Genomic DNA, 15,611 nt, shown 5'->3' with positions numbered 1-15,611 from the left:
CCCTCTGCTCTGGAAGGTTTTAAAGAGTTTGTTTGTTTCAACTGTAGTCAAGGTGTAAAAGGTGGAAAGGTTTTAGATGGTGTTTCACTACTTAATTAAAAATAAAAATGAGTGGATTTTTCCTTCCCAGTAATTACTGCAAAAATCTTCCAGATATCAGCATTTGTCAAAAGGAAACATGCAAAATTAAACATCTGAATATTACTGCTTTTTTAATTTTTTACAGAAATGGGTTGTATTTGGAGACTTTTTCCTTTTTTGAATCTCAAAACTATTTCTCAGATACAAACATCTTACAAAAAATAAATACTTCCTTTATCTCAAACAGTTTAAGCTAAATATTATTTTGTGCAATACACAATCATTTTCATAGCTGCCAAAATATCGTTGACAATAACAATACACACGCAAATGTAATTCTCTGTGTATGTTAACTGAGGTGAAAGAAAAAGAAACTAATCTGAAAAGGACATAAATCATATTCACTCATAGGGGAAAGAATGTAACCTTAATTCAAGGCCCCCTTTTTTAGCAATACAGTGTCTAGTACCAGTATCTGGAAGTCTTTAAATTAAGACTATGCATCTTTATAAGAGGTAGACTCTTGCTCAAAGATAAGTTATGACTATATCTAAGAACTGCTGGCTGAGGTTCTTTGCATGTATTCGTTTTGCAGGATGTAAGACTAAGGTATTCAAATTGAACCTCTGGCCTGAAATAATGAATTTACAAATATATTAATCTATGTGTTATTTTTGGTATTAAAAAAATGATAGTGCTAAACAAAACAATGATACAAACCCTGTTTCAAGTACAGAAACGTTTGGCAAACTATTGGATATTTATAATCAAAACTGAACAGAAAACAAATTAATTCAAATCACCAAGGGAAAGAAACAAAAAGCCAAACCTTTTATCAAAAAGAAATTACTTTATTAAAAGTAACTGTATTTTATTTCAGTAATAAAAACATGTAAACTTTAGGGTAAAGAAAGCAAAAATATTAAAGGAAATAAATTACATCATTTCAGTGTTCTTCCTGAAAAAGACTGCATGCTGCTAAAGAGGTACCAATAATCCAATTCAATATCCTCATCATTAGTTTAAGCCCAATTTTCTTATTTTGATAGATGTTTTATCTGCTAAGCAACACACAGACAAATGACACACTCTGCTCACTGACTTGGAAAACTTAAGAGTCATGGCAAAAATCCCCACAGAACCAGTGCAAAATGTATCTGGTTTAAACTAAAATTTTCATTACCTATTTTATTTAGCCAATATTTAATTCCAGTTATCATATTAAATCAATAAATAATATCGCATATCAGAATGACTCATACTGCAGAATTTTTCCAGGGGCTATAGAACAAAACAATTTGGCAGCAAAGCATTTGCAAATTAGGTTGGAAGAGGAAATTATCAAGGAAAATGGATAGCTCTCTACTAGAGAAGAACCTGAAGAATACCACGAAGTAGCAAACAAAACTAGAGCAACAAATAATTAGAAGTTTGAGATATTCTTTGCCCGAAAGCCTTGCAGTAAAACTAGCCACATAATTTTTTGAAGATTTTTGGTGATTTTCCTTCAAATTACTAAAGATAGTTTAGTCTCTTTTATGATTTTCATTCTGTAGTCATTCCTTTAGTTAATAAGAGTTATATAAAAAATTAAAACATTCAAATGTGCTATATACTGAGAATGATAAACAAAATCTATTTCTGATGGTCTTAAAAGATTATATGGTGTACTAGTTCATACTCCTTCATAGTTTATAATTCTGTGTCCACTGGAACTGTCAGTTAATGACTAATTAATATGCCTTAATAGTCTACGTAACAAATGAACAAGGAATGAGATTTTCACATCCCATGATGAAGACAGTGTCACAATAATGAAGATTATCTTTGACCCTTAAACCAAGAAAAACTCCTACATGTAAATATTGAGTGAACTCAACATTTGAGTTGTCATTATGCAGCTAGTTTTCAAATTTTAATTCAGAAACGGATTTGAATACAGACCTTAATACTATAACTATTTTTAAGTTAAAAAGGTCTAATTTCACAAAGTTATAGTTTTAAGTATTGATGTTTAAATGCTTATATGCTAAATTATATGTAGACATGATGGAATAGTATGCTTACATAGTACTGCATACTTTTATATCTGTATGGACTAAGAAGCATTAAGGACAGTCTCTTGACTAGTTAAATTACTAGCAGTTTTACGTATTCCCATCAAAGAAGAAATTATTTAGTGTGACATAGCTCTAAACCAAAAAATTAAGCAAGTCTAACCTAACAGATGGGACTAATGAAATCAAAAGCACTATGGAAATGTTAAGTTTGCTGCATGACATTTATGTTGACACTGCAATTCATAAATGTAATCTCCTTCTATTTAAGGGCATTTAACAGGCAACAACAAAGATAATACTTTATAAATTAGCTGAGTACCCCATTACTAGAAGCAGCTTTAGAATGGGAGTAATACTAAAAGTAACCATACATATCACCACCTTATTCAGAATCAATTATTCAGAATCAACGTCTTTAAAATAAAAATATGACAATACAAAACTTTTATACTTATTGCAGTAGGTCACTTTAAAGTAATTTTTTTTAATGTGAAACCCTGTATATACTTCTCAAGTATTAATTTCTCTGTATGCCACAGCTTTAGTTGTTTTGGGGTTTTTTTACTGCAAAGCTGGAAAGGGGAACCATATGGCTGACTTCGTATTTTCTGGTTTACTGCACTGCAAAGACATTTTGTAGGGTCCTTCACTGTAGGAGTTTTAGAAGCCTGTCCTGCTTAATCTATCTAAGAGTACAAGTTTGTTATTCAGAAGGGAAAGTATATGTAACACAGAAAACAGATGCATGTGTCCCACAGTACTCTGCCTACACAAAGGCAGTCCTGACTCCAAAGATGGTACAATCCCACAGGAGTATATTTCCTAGCTTTTCTAACCAAAAATAGTTACATACCTGATATAAATAATCTTCAAATACAAAATAGTAGTCATCATTGCTTGCTGTCAGCTTTACATCCTGTAAAGAAAAAAAATACAGCAGTTTGAAGCCAAAAGGCCTCACTTCAGACTCCCATGGAGGCTAAACATAACACAGTGGAAGAAGACAGTTTCACCATTGAATCATGAAACAACTGTAGTTAAGTTTATACTCTATATTTTAAAATTAAAAAATACTATATTAACATGATGAAGCACTCAGAGTAAAAACTTGAAATGGAGGCTATCATACCCTGTTCTTTCTTTCTCACAAAACCAGTTACTCCTTCAAATGAAGGTACCATTTCTTTACAACTTAAAAGTTCAAATTAAATGTCTTCCACAAGAGACAACTCAGGCAAAAGGATTGAGTTCACAATAAGTTCACACTAGTTATTCTTACTTTCCTTAAAAGCAAACTATCTAATATTTGCCTTGTTAAAAAAACCCAAACAACAAGATACTAGAGTGATGAGTATATAAATCGTTCAATCACTATTTAGCGAACTACTTACCTTGTAAATCAGGCTGTCCACTAAAAGGTCATGCTGAATCACATTTGACTTAAGCTGTTCATAATACAATATATCCTAAAATTAAAAATATTACCATCATCAGTCTGAGACACGACTTTATATTTAAACTAACAAATTCAATTTTCAGCATTTGAAAAAAAAAAAAAGTATGTATTCAGCTGAAAAAAATCACTTCATATTTAAGAAGCATTCTATCATGGTTTATTCGTTTAACCCTAAGAATTAAGACGTCACCAAAATTCACAGAATCCACAAGGATCATCGAGTCCAGCTCTTAAGTGAATGGCCCATATGGGGATTGCACTCACAACCTTGCTGTTATTAGCACCAGGCTCTAATCAACTGAGCTAATCTCAGGATTTTGAGACATTATAAAATGAGTTCCCCTTTAGATAATTAATAAAATTAGAATGAAGGGACTAATTCAAACCAAGGATCCATATCTTCCAACATTTGGTTCTCTCTACATCTTTTCAATGCTCAAAATCATTAGGCTTTATTTCTTTGTTACCCTCTATTTTCATGCACCTCTCCACCAACAGGTTCTGTCTTATCTTCGAGCATTAGGGAGTTGCTGCAGATGTTTGACATTAAACTAATACTAACCTCTGAATAGCCTAAACTTGTGCAAAGATGACATGATAAATATTTTAAAAATCTTGTGAAGAGTACAAAGAACTCAGATCTTTTTTAAACTCCAATTACTTCCTGAATATCTATAGAACATAAACAAGGATGAAGCGATGGGGAAGAAGCAGAACAAACCCTTTTCTGCTTTTACTTATTCTATCCTTTTCTTCTTAGTAAGAGCTTGCAAAGGAAAGAAAAAGAGAATTAAATATTGCACTGTCGTCATGTAACTCCCAAATCCCTAAATACCTCACTGCCATTATGCCTAAAATTGATTAACAGTTTCTGATGGATTTGAACTAACTGATAAATTAAATCAGCTGTCCTGAAGCTCGTTCCCACTTCACAAAACTATTTGGAGTTCAAGGTATCTATATGGACTCCACACAAATACTTGTACATTCCAAGCTTTACATGTTTACTGCTTATTTCTTTGACAAATGGACAAGTCTGAAGTAAAGATTTAAAGAACAAATGGGAAGTAAGATGAAATTTTGAGAGGGAGAGAATGGGAAAAAAATTAAGTCTGGGGAACATTTTAACTGTTTTTTGTATTAATCTAAAACTAAGAAGCAGTGAATAGTATACACTTAGAAACTATTAGAATTAATATATTATTAAACTGTTAAGTTGAAATGAGGACAAAAGCAGTATTTATTAAGTCCTATAAATATTAAGTATTTATTAAGTATGACTACCATGGGGAAAATATTTTTTTTGAGAAATAAAAAGGGGAGGTATAAATATTGCACTACTACTTCAGACAGGATCATACATAAATATTTACTAAACGTAAATTATTTGCAGTATGAACATAACATTCTGTTCTTCAAAGCTACAGAGAACTACTCTAATACTTGAGTTGCAACTTTAAAGCATCAATACTGTGGTTTAATCAAGTGTAAAACTACCAAATTAATAATGCCTAAAGGCTTTTTGGCCATCTCAAATGACTGTCTATATTAAAACACAAGAAGCTAATAAAAAAAACCCACAAAAACCAAACACCAACCAAAAATCCCCCAAACCAAACCAAAACTCATGCCCCAGGGGTTGGAACCAGATGATCTTTAAGGTCGCTTCCTACCTAAACCATTCTATGATTCGAAGATGAACAGGAAGGCAAGCTATCCACCTGAACTAGAACTCATGCAAAAATATGAGAAACACACCAGAAATTACTGAAACAGGACTTGCAAAGTAAACTTAATCATAACTATTCTAAGAGTAAAACTTTTAGCTCATTACTTGCCATCCAGTTCCTTTTAAATTGTGATTGTTGTGATGGAAAACAATCCATCACAGTGTGCTTGGGAATCATGCCAGGTTTTCAGCCACAACTTGGCTACAAGAGGATCTTGCCCATGTGTCTTAATAAGACCAGAGGCTTGTGATTGATGCTGCATTAATAAATTTATTCCTTAGATCTGAATCCTAAACATGATTGGTCACAGAATTACTTTCAAGACATAAGACTCTCCAGTGATCAGTCTCTCACACAGGGAAGAATATTTTAAGAGCCTCACTCAGGCTTCAAAAAAGATTCAAATCTCCTTTTACTGTTTATTGGCTGCATTTCTTTCTCCAGATGAGATAACTCACTACTAGCAGGTTTCAGGAATGTCCAAAACCGTATTACATTTCTTATGCTATTTAAAATATTTTCACTTACAAAACCAAAGTCTTATCATCTTCATCCAATTCATCATTTCTTTATCTGCCAAATCTTCATATAGCCTTGATTTGTAAACTTCTTCCCTTTTACAAATGTGTTACATTTTTATATAGACTGTAGCTTTTCTCAAAATTATACATTTTATTATACCACACCTCCAAATCTTTCCAAATTGAAATAAAGTACACTTCAGGCTTGCAGTGACCAGCCCTCTTGACCTTACAAAGCCACATCCCAAAATTTCACCCCAACACTCATACAGTACCCACTTGAGAGCTTAAGGGAGCTCAAAGTAGCTTACAAGCAAGAGAGAACAGTACCTTTCAACAGAATCCAGCAAAGCTACTTTAAGCAGAATCTGGTGATTCACCTTCTTTAAAATGAAAGTTTGGATTACTCAGCAGCCTCTCTGCAGGCACAATCCACCTGTGTCATGTCATGAAATCCCTCACACTAGAGCTGCACTCTCACTGCTGAACTGTAGGCAGCTCATGAATCATTTTTATTTCCCCTTGCCATGTGATGGCACTATCTACACTTGCCTCTCAAATCTAATACAAGAAATGAGTGGGTGAAGCACAGAAACAGGAGTATGAAGAAAGACTGACACTGACGAGACCAGAAAGGAGACACTAAGATTTATGGGAATGGGCTGAAGCCTAAAGAATGGTAACCAGCACTAACTAGGTGAGCTCTAGATTTTGAAACAGCAGCACCAGAAACAAGTACAAAACTAAAAATCTAATCAGATTACACAAAGAGAAAACAGATAAAAGAGTCAAAGGAAGTTCATCCTGGTAAATGCTTGAGGAGGGTCCAACACTTTTTCTCCTTTTATCAGAGACTGAGAAATGTAGTTGTAAAGTACATCCTTCTCCAGTCAAAGAAGATGACAGAGCATTACTGCTGCTGGATTCTCTGCTGTTTGGATGGGGAACTTTGGCTACTGATCCTAATCTAAAAAACACTTCTGATAAGGCACAGATATACATAATGCTCCCTCACCTATTATTCAGTTTTTAAACCTCAGAAACTACATTCAGTAAAAGCAGTAGTAAAGTACAGCATTACTAATTTTTCCATAATGGAATTTTCAGAATTAAGATTTGCAACCTATTAACTCAAAAAAACTACATGGGAAAAGAAAAAGCCCATCAGATTATGAACAAATTCTTTTCTAAGCACTGTTTCAATAGTATGCAATGAATAAATAATCGTGAAATCCTCCAAACAGAAGGGAAAAAAAATCAAACAGATTCTCAGTAAGTGTGTGCCATCCATTTTGTGCAATGAGGCAGACATGCCACAGGAAATCATTGTGACTTGTGTGATTCAAGATCATATGATAAAAATATATTTACAGCAAATTGGATTGTTTGCACAGACAATATTAACTGTGACACTGCTCACCTTTCAAATGTTTGTCTTTGCAACCTTAAAAACGCTCTTTTAACACAGTTCCTCTAAAATGTACCCTTACAAATGAAAACTAACAAACAATTCATTGTCAGGCAATGTGTTTCCACATTTCTAAATAATCCTGCATAGAGAGCTCACAGTTTATCAGTTTTATGATTATGATGCTGGATTGTATATCATCCCTTGCCTGGCTGTATATTGGCTTTATACAGAGCTTTACTGAATAAAATTTTCCAAACAACAATATTGGATGCTAGCATACCAAACCCTCATAACGTTTTACATTAAAGAAAGGAAATGCACAGTTCATGTGAGTTAGAAATTCATACAGTTATAAATGTAATAAAGCCTAAACTGCAAATCAGAAATCTTACAGGCAAGCAAGGACTGCAACCACACAATTCAACTCCAGCAGAGAAATTATTCAAAAGAGGTAGAGAAAAGAAGTGTTTGATACGAAATTCAGCATATCATGCACATATTAAGCACATAGTACAATCAGCTATAAACTAGAGTTGAACTTTAAAGGACATAACAGTTTGGCTGACAAATACATTAACAGCCAGACATCACTTGTTTCTCTTTAAAATATATAATCATAGAAAATTGTCCATATGTATTTCAGGAAATGTATTTTTTCATAACAAGTCATGCTTTAATTGAACAAAAGATGAAAAATTTATCATTTTTCTGATTATTATCTTGACTTTCAGTAATCAAGACAGAATACCTGGCTTTTTTATTCAATTATTTCATTTTTCATGTTAAGATAAAAATGCTTTTAAATCATGAAGCATTTAACAGAATATAAGCAGATGCTCTGTAGCCAATAACAGTAATTTCACACCTGTAATGTTTTTGCTCTCAAAAAGATAAAGGTTTCTAAAATTCAAACTATCACAGCTTAAATCTAGTCTTGAGCATCTTAAGTAAGATGTATAGTATTTCATTATTACTTCAACATCTTCTACAAAAAGATTAGTATTTTATTTACTAGAAACAAAAGCCAATTTTATCTTTTCAAAAACAAATAAACTAAGTCATTCTAATACCAGTCCAAATAACTTGAAGTTTATTTACCTTCCTTAGGTAAGCTGTCAATGAGTAAGATTTACACTTGTTTCTATGGGCAAAATCTTATGAGTGTACTATGTAGTTACCAATAAAAACCCCTAGTATTACAAGAAAATGGCTACACCCTCAAAGGACATGAGACTGCAAAATTCTCACATTTACCAGCAAACTTATATGTATCTTTGTATGTTATTTTTTATTGATGCAATAAAAGCCTTGCATCAAAATTTTCCCAGTTCTACAAATATTTTAAACAGGGATTTAACTTTTTAAGGTATATTAGATATACTGACTATAGCATGGCTTCAGATACAGGAAAATAATTCATTGTTGAGGACTTGCATCGACTATAAGGTACTATGAAAAACTGCTGCTGTACAAGGGAGTATGAAAACAATTCACATCTTACTAGCTCCTCTCTAAGTGTTTTTGATTGTACACATGCACAGTATATGCAATAATATATGAAGCAATTTATAAAATATGTACATGCATATGATGAAAAGTTCAAATAACCAGGAAAAACTTATAACACATCTTTTTATAAAACTTGGCAGAAATAGGAGATGTCTTCTTTCCAGGACATTTTTCTTGCCTCCTTCTGAAAAAGTCAGCATCATATAAGAAAACCTCAGGAGCCAGCTCAATTGAATAATTTGTTCTACAGTATTTTGCTCATATATCTATTAAAAAATTAGGCAAGAGAGTTTTTTTACATCATAATGTTTATCAGTTTCTGTGACAACTCAGTAGAGCATTTCTATTCTGGAAAAAGATCACTAGAAGATATGTGCTTGCACTTTTGTGTTCTCACCTATTCTTCATACTTTACTCTCACTTTGTTCCTTACCTCTGGCTGATTAGAAATATTAAGAATGAGGGCCCACAATTCAGCTCGGAGCGCTGTTGGACATCCCTGACGAACATATTGTTGAGCTGCAGCACTGTCTTCCTCTGCTAAAACTGTAAGAAACAAAACAGGTAAAGCATTGATATAGTGTAAAACTTCTTTCAAATACCCTAATTTTTAACTTTAAAAACTGGTTTACCATGCTGGAAGCATTAGCTAACAGGAAAACACCAAAAAGTTCTGGTTTCCACAATGCAATTAAGTAGTTCCTTGGGAAACAAGGCCACTGGTAATAATAAGCAAGGCTGTACTACCTTCTGTCACAAAACAGCACTTGGTATGTATCCATGATTATATCAAGGCTAGTTGCAGCTAGTAGGCATCATGCAGAATAAGTAGTCATACACAGTCACAAAATACTCCTGTTTAATTATGAGTGGTATCTCAGCTCAAATAGGAGACTGGCACTTGTTCTGGCTTTTTTGTGTCTCCTTTGTTTTCATGTTAACTATACAAGTATCTTCACAGGTAACTGTGGGGCAAGAACTTTCTATTTCAGAGTGAACCATCATGTTTTCTCATTTGGTATGTGTACTCTGGAGGATAAAGACCTTGTTTTTCAAAAGATTTTGATTTCCCTTCATATTGACATAAAACAAATACTCTACTGTTGACAGGTGTGCTTAGATGGGTCATTGTTGTGAAGCTTCAGGCTGCTCTGTCACAAGGGTCTCATACTGAATACAGTACTGTACGTACTGTAGGACAGACTGCCTCACTCCTTCTTTATATCTATACACTTGAGAGACATACATCTTTAGCTATTGTAATCTGGCAAAAGTGTTTCCTTCCAAGGTTACGTGATTAACTGTTCTCTCATACCCAAAATGTTTTTTACAACAGAAAGAGAGTTCAGAGAAATTTTTGTGATATTATCTAAACATCAGGTAGGTGTTGTGCTGGTATTCAGAAGTTTTCAAATCCATATCCTCTGATTTTTCTGAAGTCTCCATGAAACAACTTGCTTTTCTAAATATCAGTAAATTCAATATTCACAATATCTGCCCTGACATGACTTAGAAGGATGAGGTTTGGAATTAAAAATCTATCTAATTCATTCTTGTCTTCTCTTAAATACTGAATAGACCAGTTTGCCAGTTTTCTGTTTAACCTGCAGAGCTTTAACACAGACATTTTGTGATCCTTTGTTTCTAAATGGAGGGCAAAAATAAAAAAATTAAAAACATTCCTACATTCTCCAAAAAACTTTAGAAAGACTTTAGATGTGATTCATCTCAGTGTCCATGAGTGTTTATCCTATTTTTTTTCTGAAACAAAATATTAAAATGTAGTTTTGCTAAGTACAACAAAGAAAAATCCTCAGACTTGGCAATACTTCTAATATAAAAGCAACATCATTACATCAGCGGCAACCGAAGTCATAACTAACACCCATTAGAGCATGCAGCAGGACTCTCACTGAATGAACTGGGATTTCAGGTTATGGTCAAGACTCTTAACTTACATTTTTACAAAATTTTGAGTCCTTGCATATAGAAAAACTAAGGCATTCTCTGTAATAGAGGTTGCCCTATACAGACAAGACATAAGAATAAGAACTACAGTGTAGAGCTGAATGGATGGCTCAGGGAGTTCAGAGAGGTAATTTGTTTGGAAGAATGGGAAAAGAACAGAGAGGTGGATGGTACCTAATGAGGTGCTCTTGAATCAGAAAACTTACAATGAAGGACAGAAAGATGACCACAAAAGAAGAAATAAGAAAGGTCACTCTTTTGTTACTGCAACAAATAAAAGAGGGAAGGGAGTACTTCTGAGATGGTATCCTTTCTCTTTTTCCTTTGATGGTGCTAATGTTTAGCAGGAATCACAAGAGACAGTAAGGAGCAAATATTGATGGATTCCAACTATTCCTTGTATGTTTCTTCTATAAGCAAACCTAAGCTATGAAATTATTATTTTTTTATTATTTCTCTCTCTTTTTTTTTTTTTTGGATAATTCTTAACCTACTGAAACAACCCAGGAACCTCAGGAACCTTTTCAGAAAAAGCAGTATGCGGAGACAAATGAGTGAATTTTTCAGAGTGGCAAAGTATTGCAATACTCTGCAATTGCAAACAGTCATTAAAAAGACTCTATTCTGACGCACAGACATAAATCCCATTACACTGATGAGAACTTTGTGTGCAGAGATGGGAGTCCACACTATTTTGATTTTAAAATGAAATTCAGTAGCAGCATAAGTTATCACCAAAAAGCTATGTCTCTGTGCTTCCCATTTCATTTTTAATGAAATATCTGCAGAGTTATTTATCTGGTAGCTACTGGTAGACTGCAAATGTTTGCTTTTCTGTCTCTGTCTAAATGACAACAGTATTACTGACTGTCTTATCTAAACTACAATGGTATTACTGACAGTGCTTTGTGTTAGCCTGTCTAAATTCTTAAAATTCTAAAAGGTACATGGAAATTAAGATATGAATTTACTAAACACATTCCTAACTACTCACAGTTTATTAGAGATAAAAACAGATCCATACCTTTTTGTCCAACACGTACATGTTCATTTTCAAAGAACTCTAGAAAATACAGACACAGAAAAGAAAGGTAAAAAATAAATGAAAAAAAAAAAAGGTACTCTAGCTGGTGATGTATTTTATATTTTTATTACATACCATTAAATTCAGCTGATATGTACTACTAACATCACTAAAAATTAACCTGCCTCAGCATCAAAGTTCTCTTTCAAAATCTAACAGGAAATAATACTACAGGATTTCTTCTTGTCTGAAGGACACAAATATCAAAGCAGCACTATACTACATGAACTTAGATTTTCAATTAGGTAAGTTTCCTTTTAAAAAGAATACTGATAATAATATTGATACTATAGTGATTTCCATTTTTGTATGGAAATACCATTTTAAAACCTCTTTTACAGGCATAGATGCATCGATGGAAAACCAATAGAAATTATGCACTATTTAAGATACTGAATATTAATATATGGATATGTCCTGTAATATTTTCTTAAAAGTAGTTATTTAAAATACATTTGTGTGTGTGTTTGTATTAAATATATATTTACAAATATATGATGAAATATAAATATACTTAGGTATGTATATATAAATAAAATATATATTTTTATATATGTATATATATATGCCTATCTGTTAGTTGGCTTAACATTTATTGATATTTTCTGTATTTTTGGAAACAGTGAGTGTGGTTCTCTAGATCCTGAAGTGTTCCAACATACTGAAATTAATGTATTTTCAACTTCTGGTGATGACTTTCAATCTTAGCCAAAACTGACTCTTCATATATGCAATGTTTTCTATTATTAACTGTATTTTACTAAGAAAATCACTACAATCATAGTTACAGAACAAATATTTATGGTTTATTATGAGAAAAATATACAAATTACTTGGTAATTGCAAAGTATTCTACTCATTAGTGTTCTATTTAAATGACTGAAGCACAGCATTTGCTTACCAGGAGGCACTTGTGCTGAATCATCAATACCCAGTTGTCCTATATTTAAGCCTAGTTCACTGAAGTCTTCTTTCTGAAAAGAAACAAAATTACAAAAAAGTAATTAACAATGTTTAATTCTCTAAATCACTAGAGATTTCTTCTTAAAGGCTTAATGCAAATCATTTCTAAACCAAATTAAGTTTTTTTAAATGCATATGAAATATGGAGTCAGGTTTTAAAAGAAAAGAATCTCACATCAATTCTTACTCTAGTTTTAGTTATAGGCTCCAGTTTGCATGTCAACTATGATATGGATGTAGTAAAGTGGTGAATGAAAGATCAGGATAAGGATCTCTAATTCCCAGCTCTTTTCCAACCCAGGTGAAAGCTTTTCTACTAGGATAAAATCCCCAAGAGTCTCATCAGTGAAGCATTAAGAAGAATTCTCCTATTTTCTAATTATAATACACTAGTACTCAAACATTTCTTTTCATTTATAACCTGACAATAAAGGGACTTAAAATTACTTTGAGAAGAAAATCAGAAGCTAATTCACTGTCAGATTACTGATCTAGTACAGGATCAAATAAAACTTTAGAATTAAGGTACATATTTCAAGTTTCTTGTACAGAAAAAAATGAGTAAGCGAATAAAGTGTACAGAAGTGTGTTTTTGGCACAAATTAAACCCGTGTGGCATAAAATCAAAACTTCCCTACTGGCAGATAATTTACTGTTTATGTTTTATTTTTCATTAAATTTTTTTACTTTAACTACATATTTAGATTGGTTTTCACCTTCAAAAGGAGAAACTTATGATGATACTCTTATTCCTTAGAATCTTTTTCATTAGAAAGGCAAAATACCCCTCACAGAAACCCCTTATAAGAAAAAATATACTTACCAATTCTGAAATATCTTTAACTTTTAAAGGAACCTGAATTAGCCCAAGATGATTTCTGAAACTAGGCTGTTCTCCATTTTCATAATTTGGGTTTCGAAGATTCATCAGTACCTTAAAAATGGTAGCTCTGTCATTCCTTCCTTACATTCAGAACTCTTCTTAACATCAGCAGTATTAGAAACGGTAAATTCAGCACAAAACCATTTCCCCCAACTTACATATATAGACCCAAATTATTAAATTATATCTCAATATTTTCAAAATCAAAAAGGATTCAAACTTTTAAGGAAGCAAACACATTCTACTTGAAAAGTAGATTCAAAATATGAATAAAAAAGCAGAAGTAATTTTTGATTTATGGGATTAAGTGCTGACTAACTAGTAATGTCTTAACTAAAATCTACTTCCTCATCAAAGCTATTCAAATGCCAAAGGAATATTTCTGATGGCTACAATATCCAGGATATTCTTCAATATTGCTTTTCTCTGAAAGAATTTTTATCCATATTCTTAACACTGGCATCTTATAGAGCTTCCAATCAAAGTGCTACATAACTTACTAATAAAATAATTTCTTACTAAATAACAATGTATCTAAATATCTTCTTTCACTTGAGACCAAAAATAATTACTAAATTGAAAGTATAAAATTTAAAGGACAAGGAATCATGTCAAGATAAGTAACTGCGATCTATAAAGGAATTTAAAGTGTCTTTCATACTGTCATTCCTTGGTCTAGATTTTGATATGATGTTGAACTGCAAGTATTCTTTCTCTAACATGAGTTTCCATCTCTTATGAAATTCTTTAATAACATCCTACCTCTACAATTCCCAGTCTTGTAAGTATTCTAATACCATATAACCTCACTGTCAGACTTGTAAATTTAAAGCAACTCCAGAAAGGAAACAGTATAAAGGAAAAAGAGAGTGATCATGAGGGTCATTGGATAAGGCTAAAAAGAAGATTGGTTTGTTTATAGATCCGAGATTAAAACACAACAGAATAAATGAAACATTTTCAAGATTCTTATGATAAGTGAACAAAAGCTCTTTAGAAATGTCATAAAATGTATATAAAGTTTATTGTGGGATTCAGAAATGCATTCACAATTCATAACTATGAAACAATTTACACTTAAGTCAGAAACACTATAATCTCCTCTACAACTACAAAGCATATTCCACTAAATTTGCACTGAAACACATTGAAATGTGAACTTATTAATTCTGACTGATAATTCAGTAAAACTTCTAAGTTTTACTCTGTAAATTTGGAGGCCACTTTAACTCCAGAATTCTACACTATTGTCATGCTTTAGATGGTTTCTTTCCCGAATAACTCAAAGAATATACAGATAACAATTTAAAAAAATTTTTCCAATCATATTTTAATCCAAAAATCTCCTACTGTGTCACCATTAAGTTCACTGTTGTCATGTTTATTGTCCATTATTCCATGCCTGTTCTAGACATACCTAATAAAGCAAATTCTGTTTTACTAAGATGTCTGTGCTTGAACCACATGAAATTATGAATATTACTGTCATTTCTGAGTTTAAATCCACAGTCACCATTCTTTTAATGGTTCAGTTTGATAACAGACAAAAGCCTCCAAATTCCACACAGTCCTGTTTCATGTTTGATTTTTTACAGTCTTCATAGACGACCTACAATTTCAACTGCATACAGGTCTGCAATCCACCTCCAAAGAGTGTATCAGCTTCACATATTGTGATTTATCAGCTTAATGTACTGGAATTTAAAACGTAAAATGAATTACAAAATCAGCTGGAGAATTGCTCTCGGAGGAAAAAAGTTAGCCCCAGACTGTTCTTTGGAGAAAGAGAAGTTTATCACAGGTACAATTTAAAACTGCAATTAAAGAAAAGGGACAATAGCATTTTGTCCAAACACAGACTGTTATAAAAAATATGCCAAATTTCACTTGCTATAAAGGACAACTTGTATGAAATACACTTACCAATTATTTTTCCCACTTCACA

General features: G+C 32.5%; 1 protein-coding gene across 2 annotated transcripts in view; it reads right to left on the bottom strand.

The window, feature by feature from the left end:
- TBC1D19 (TBC1 domain family member 19) overlaps positions 1-15,611 on the bottom strand; it is a 46,803-nt gene that overhangs the window by 11,373 nt on the left and 19,819 nt on the right. For both annotated transcript variants that reach the window (XM_051790032.1, XM_051790033.1), the window contains exons 8-13: positions 13,607-13,717; positions 12,722-12,794; positions 11,761-11,799; positions 9,202-9,314; positions 3,533-3,607; positions 2,995-3,057 (exon numbers count right to left, since the gene is read on the bottom strand). In XM_051790032.1, the coding sequence (XP_051645992.1) occupies positions 2,995-3,057; positions 3,533-3,607; positions 9,202-9,314; positions 11,761-11,799; positions 12,722-12,794; positions 13,607-13,717 (474 nt within the window). The remainder of the gene's footprint in view (positions 1-2,994; positions 3,058-3,532; positions 3,608-9,201; positions 9,315-11,760; positions 11,800-12,721; positions 12,795-13,606; positions 13,718-15,611) is intronic.

Source organism: Manacus candei, unplaced genomic scaffold (genome assembly GCF_025592945.1).
Source record: "Manacus candei isolate 608988 ecotype Guabito, Panama unplaced genomic scaffold, ASM2559294v1 h1tg000028l, whole genome shotgun sequence".
NCBI classification, from domain to species: domain Eukaryota; kingdom Metazoa; phylum Chordata; class Aves; order Passeriformes; family Pipridae; genus Manacus; species Manacus candei.
The sequence above is the reverse complement of the archived record's forward strand: the minus strand, read 5'-3'. Positions and strand labels throughout refer to the sequence as shown.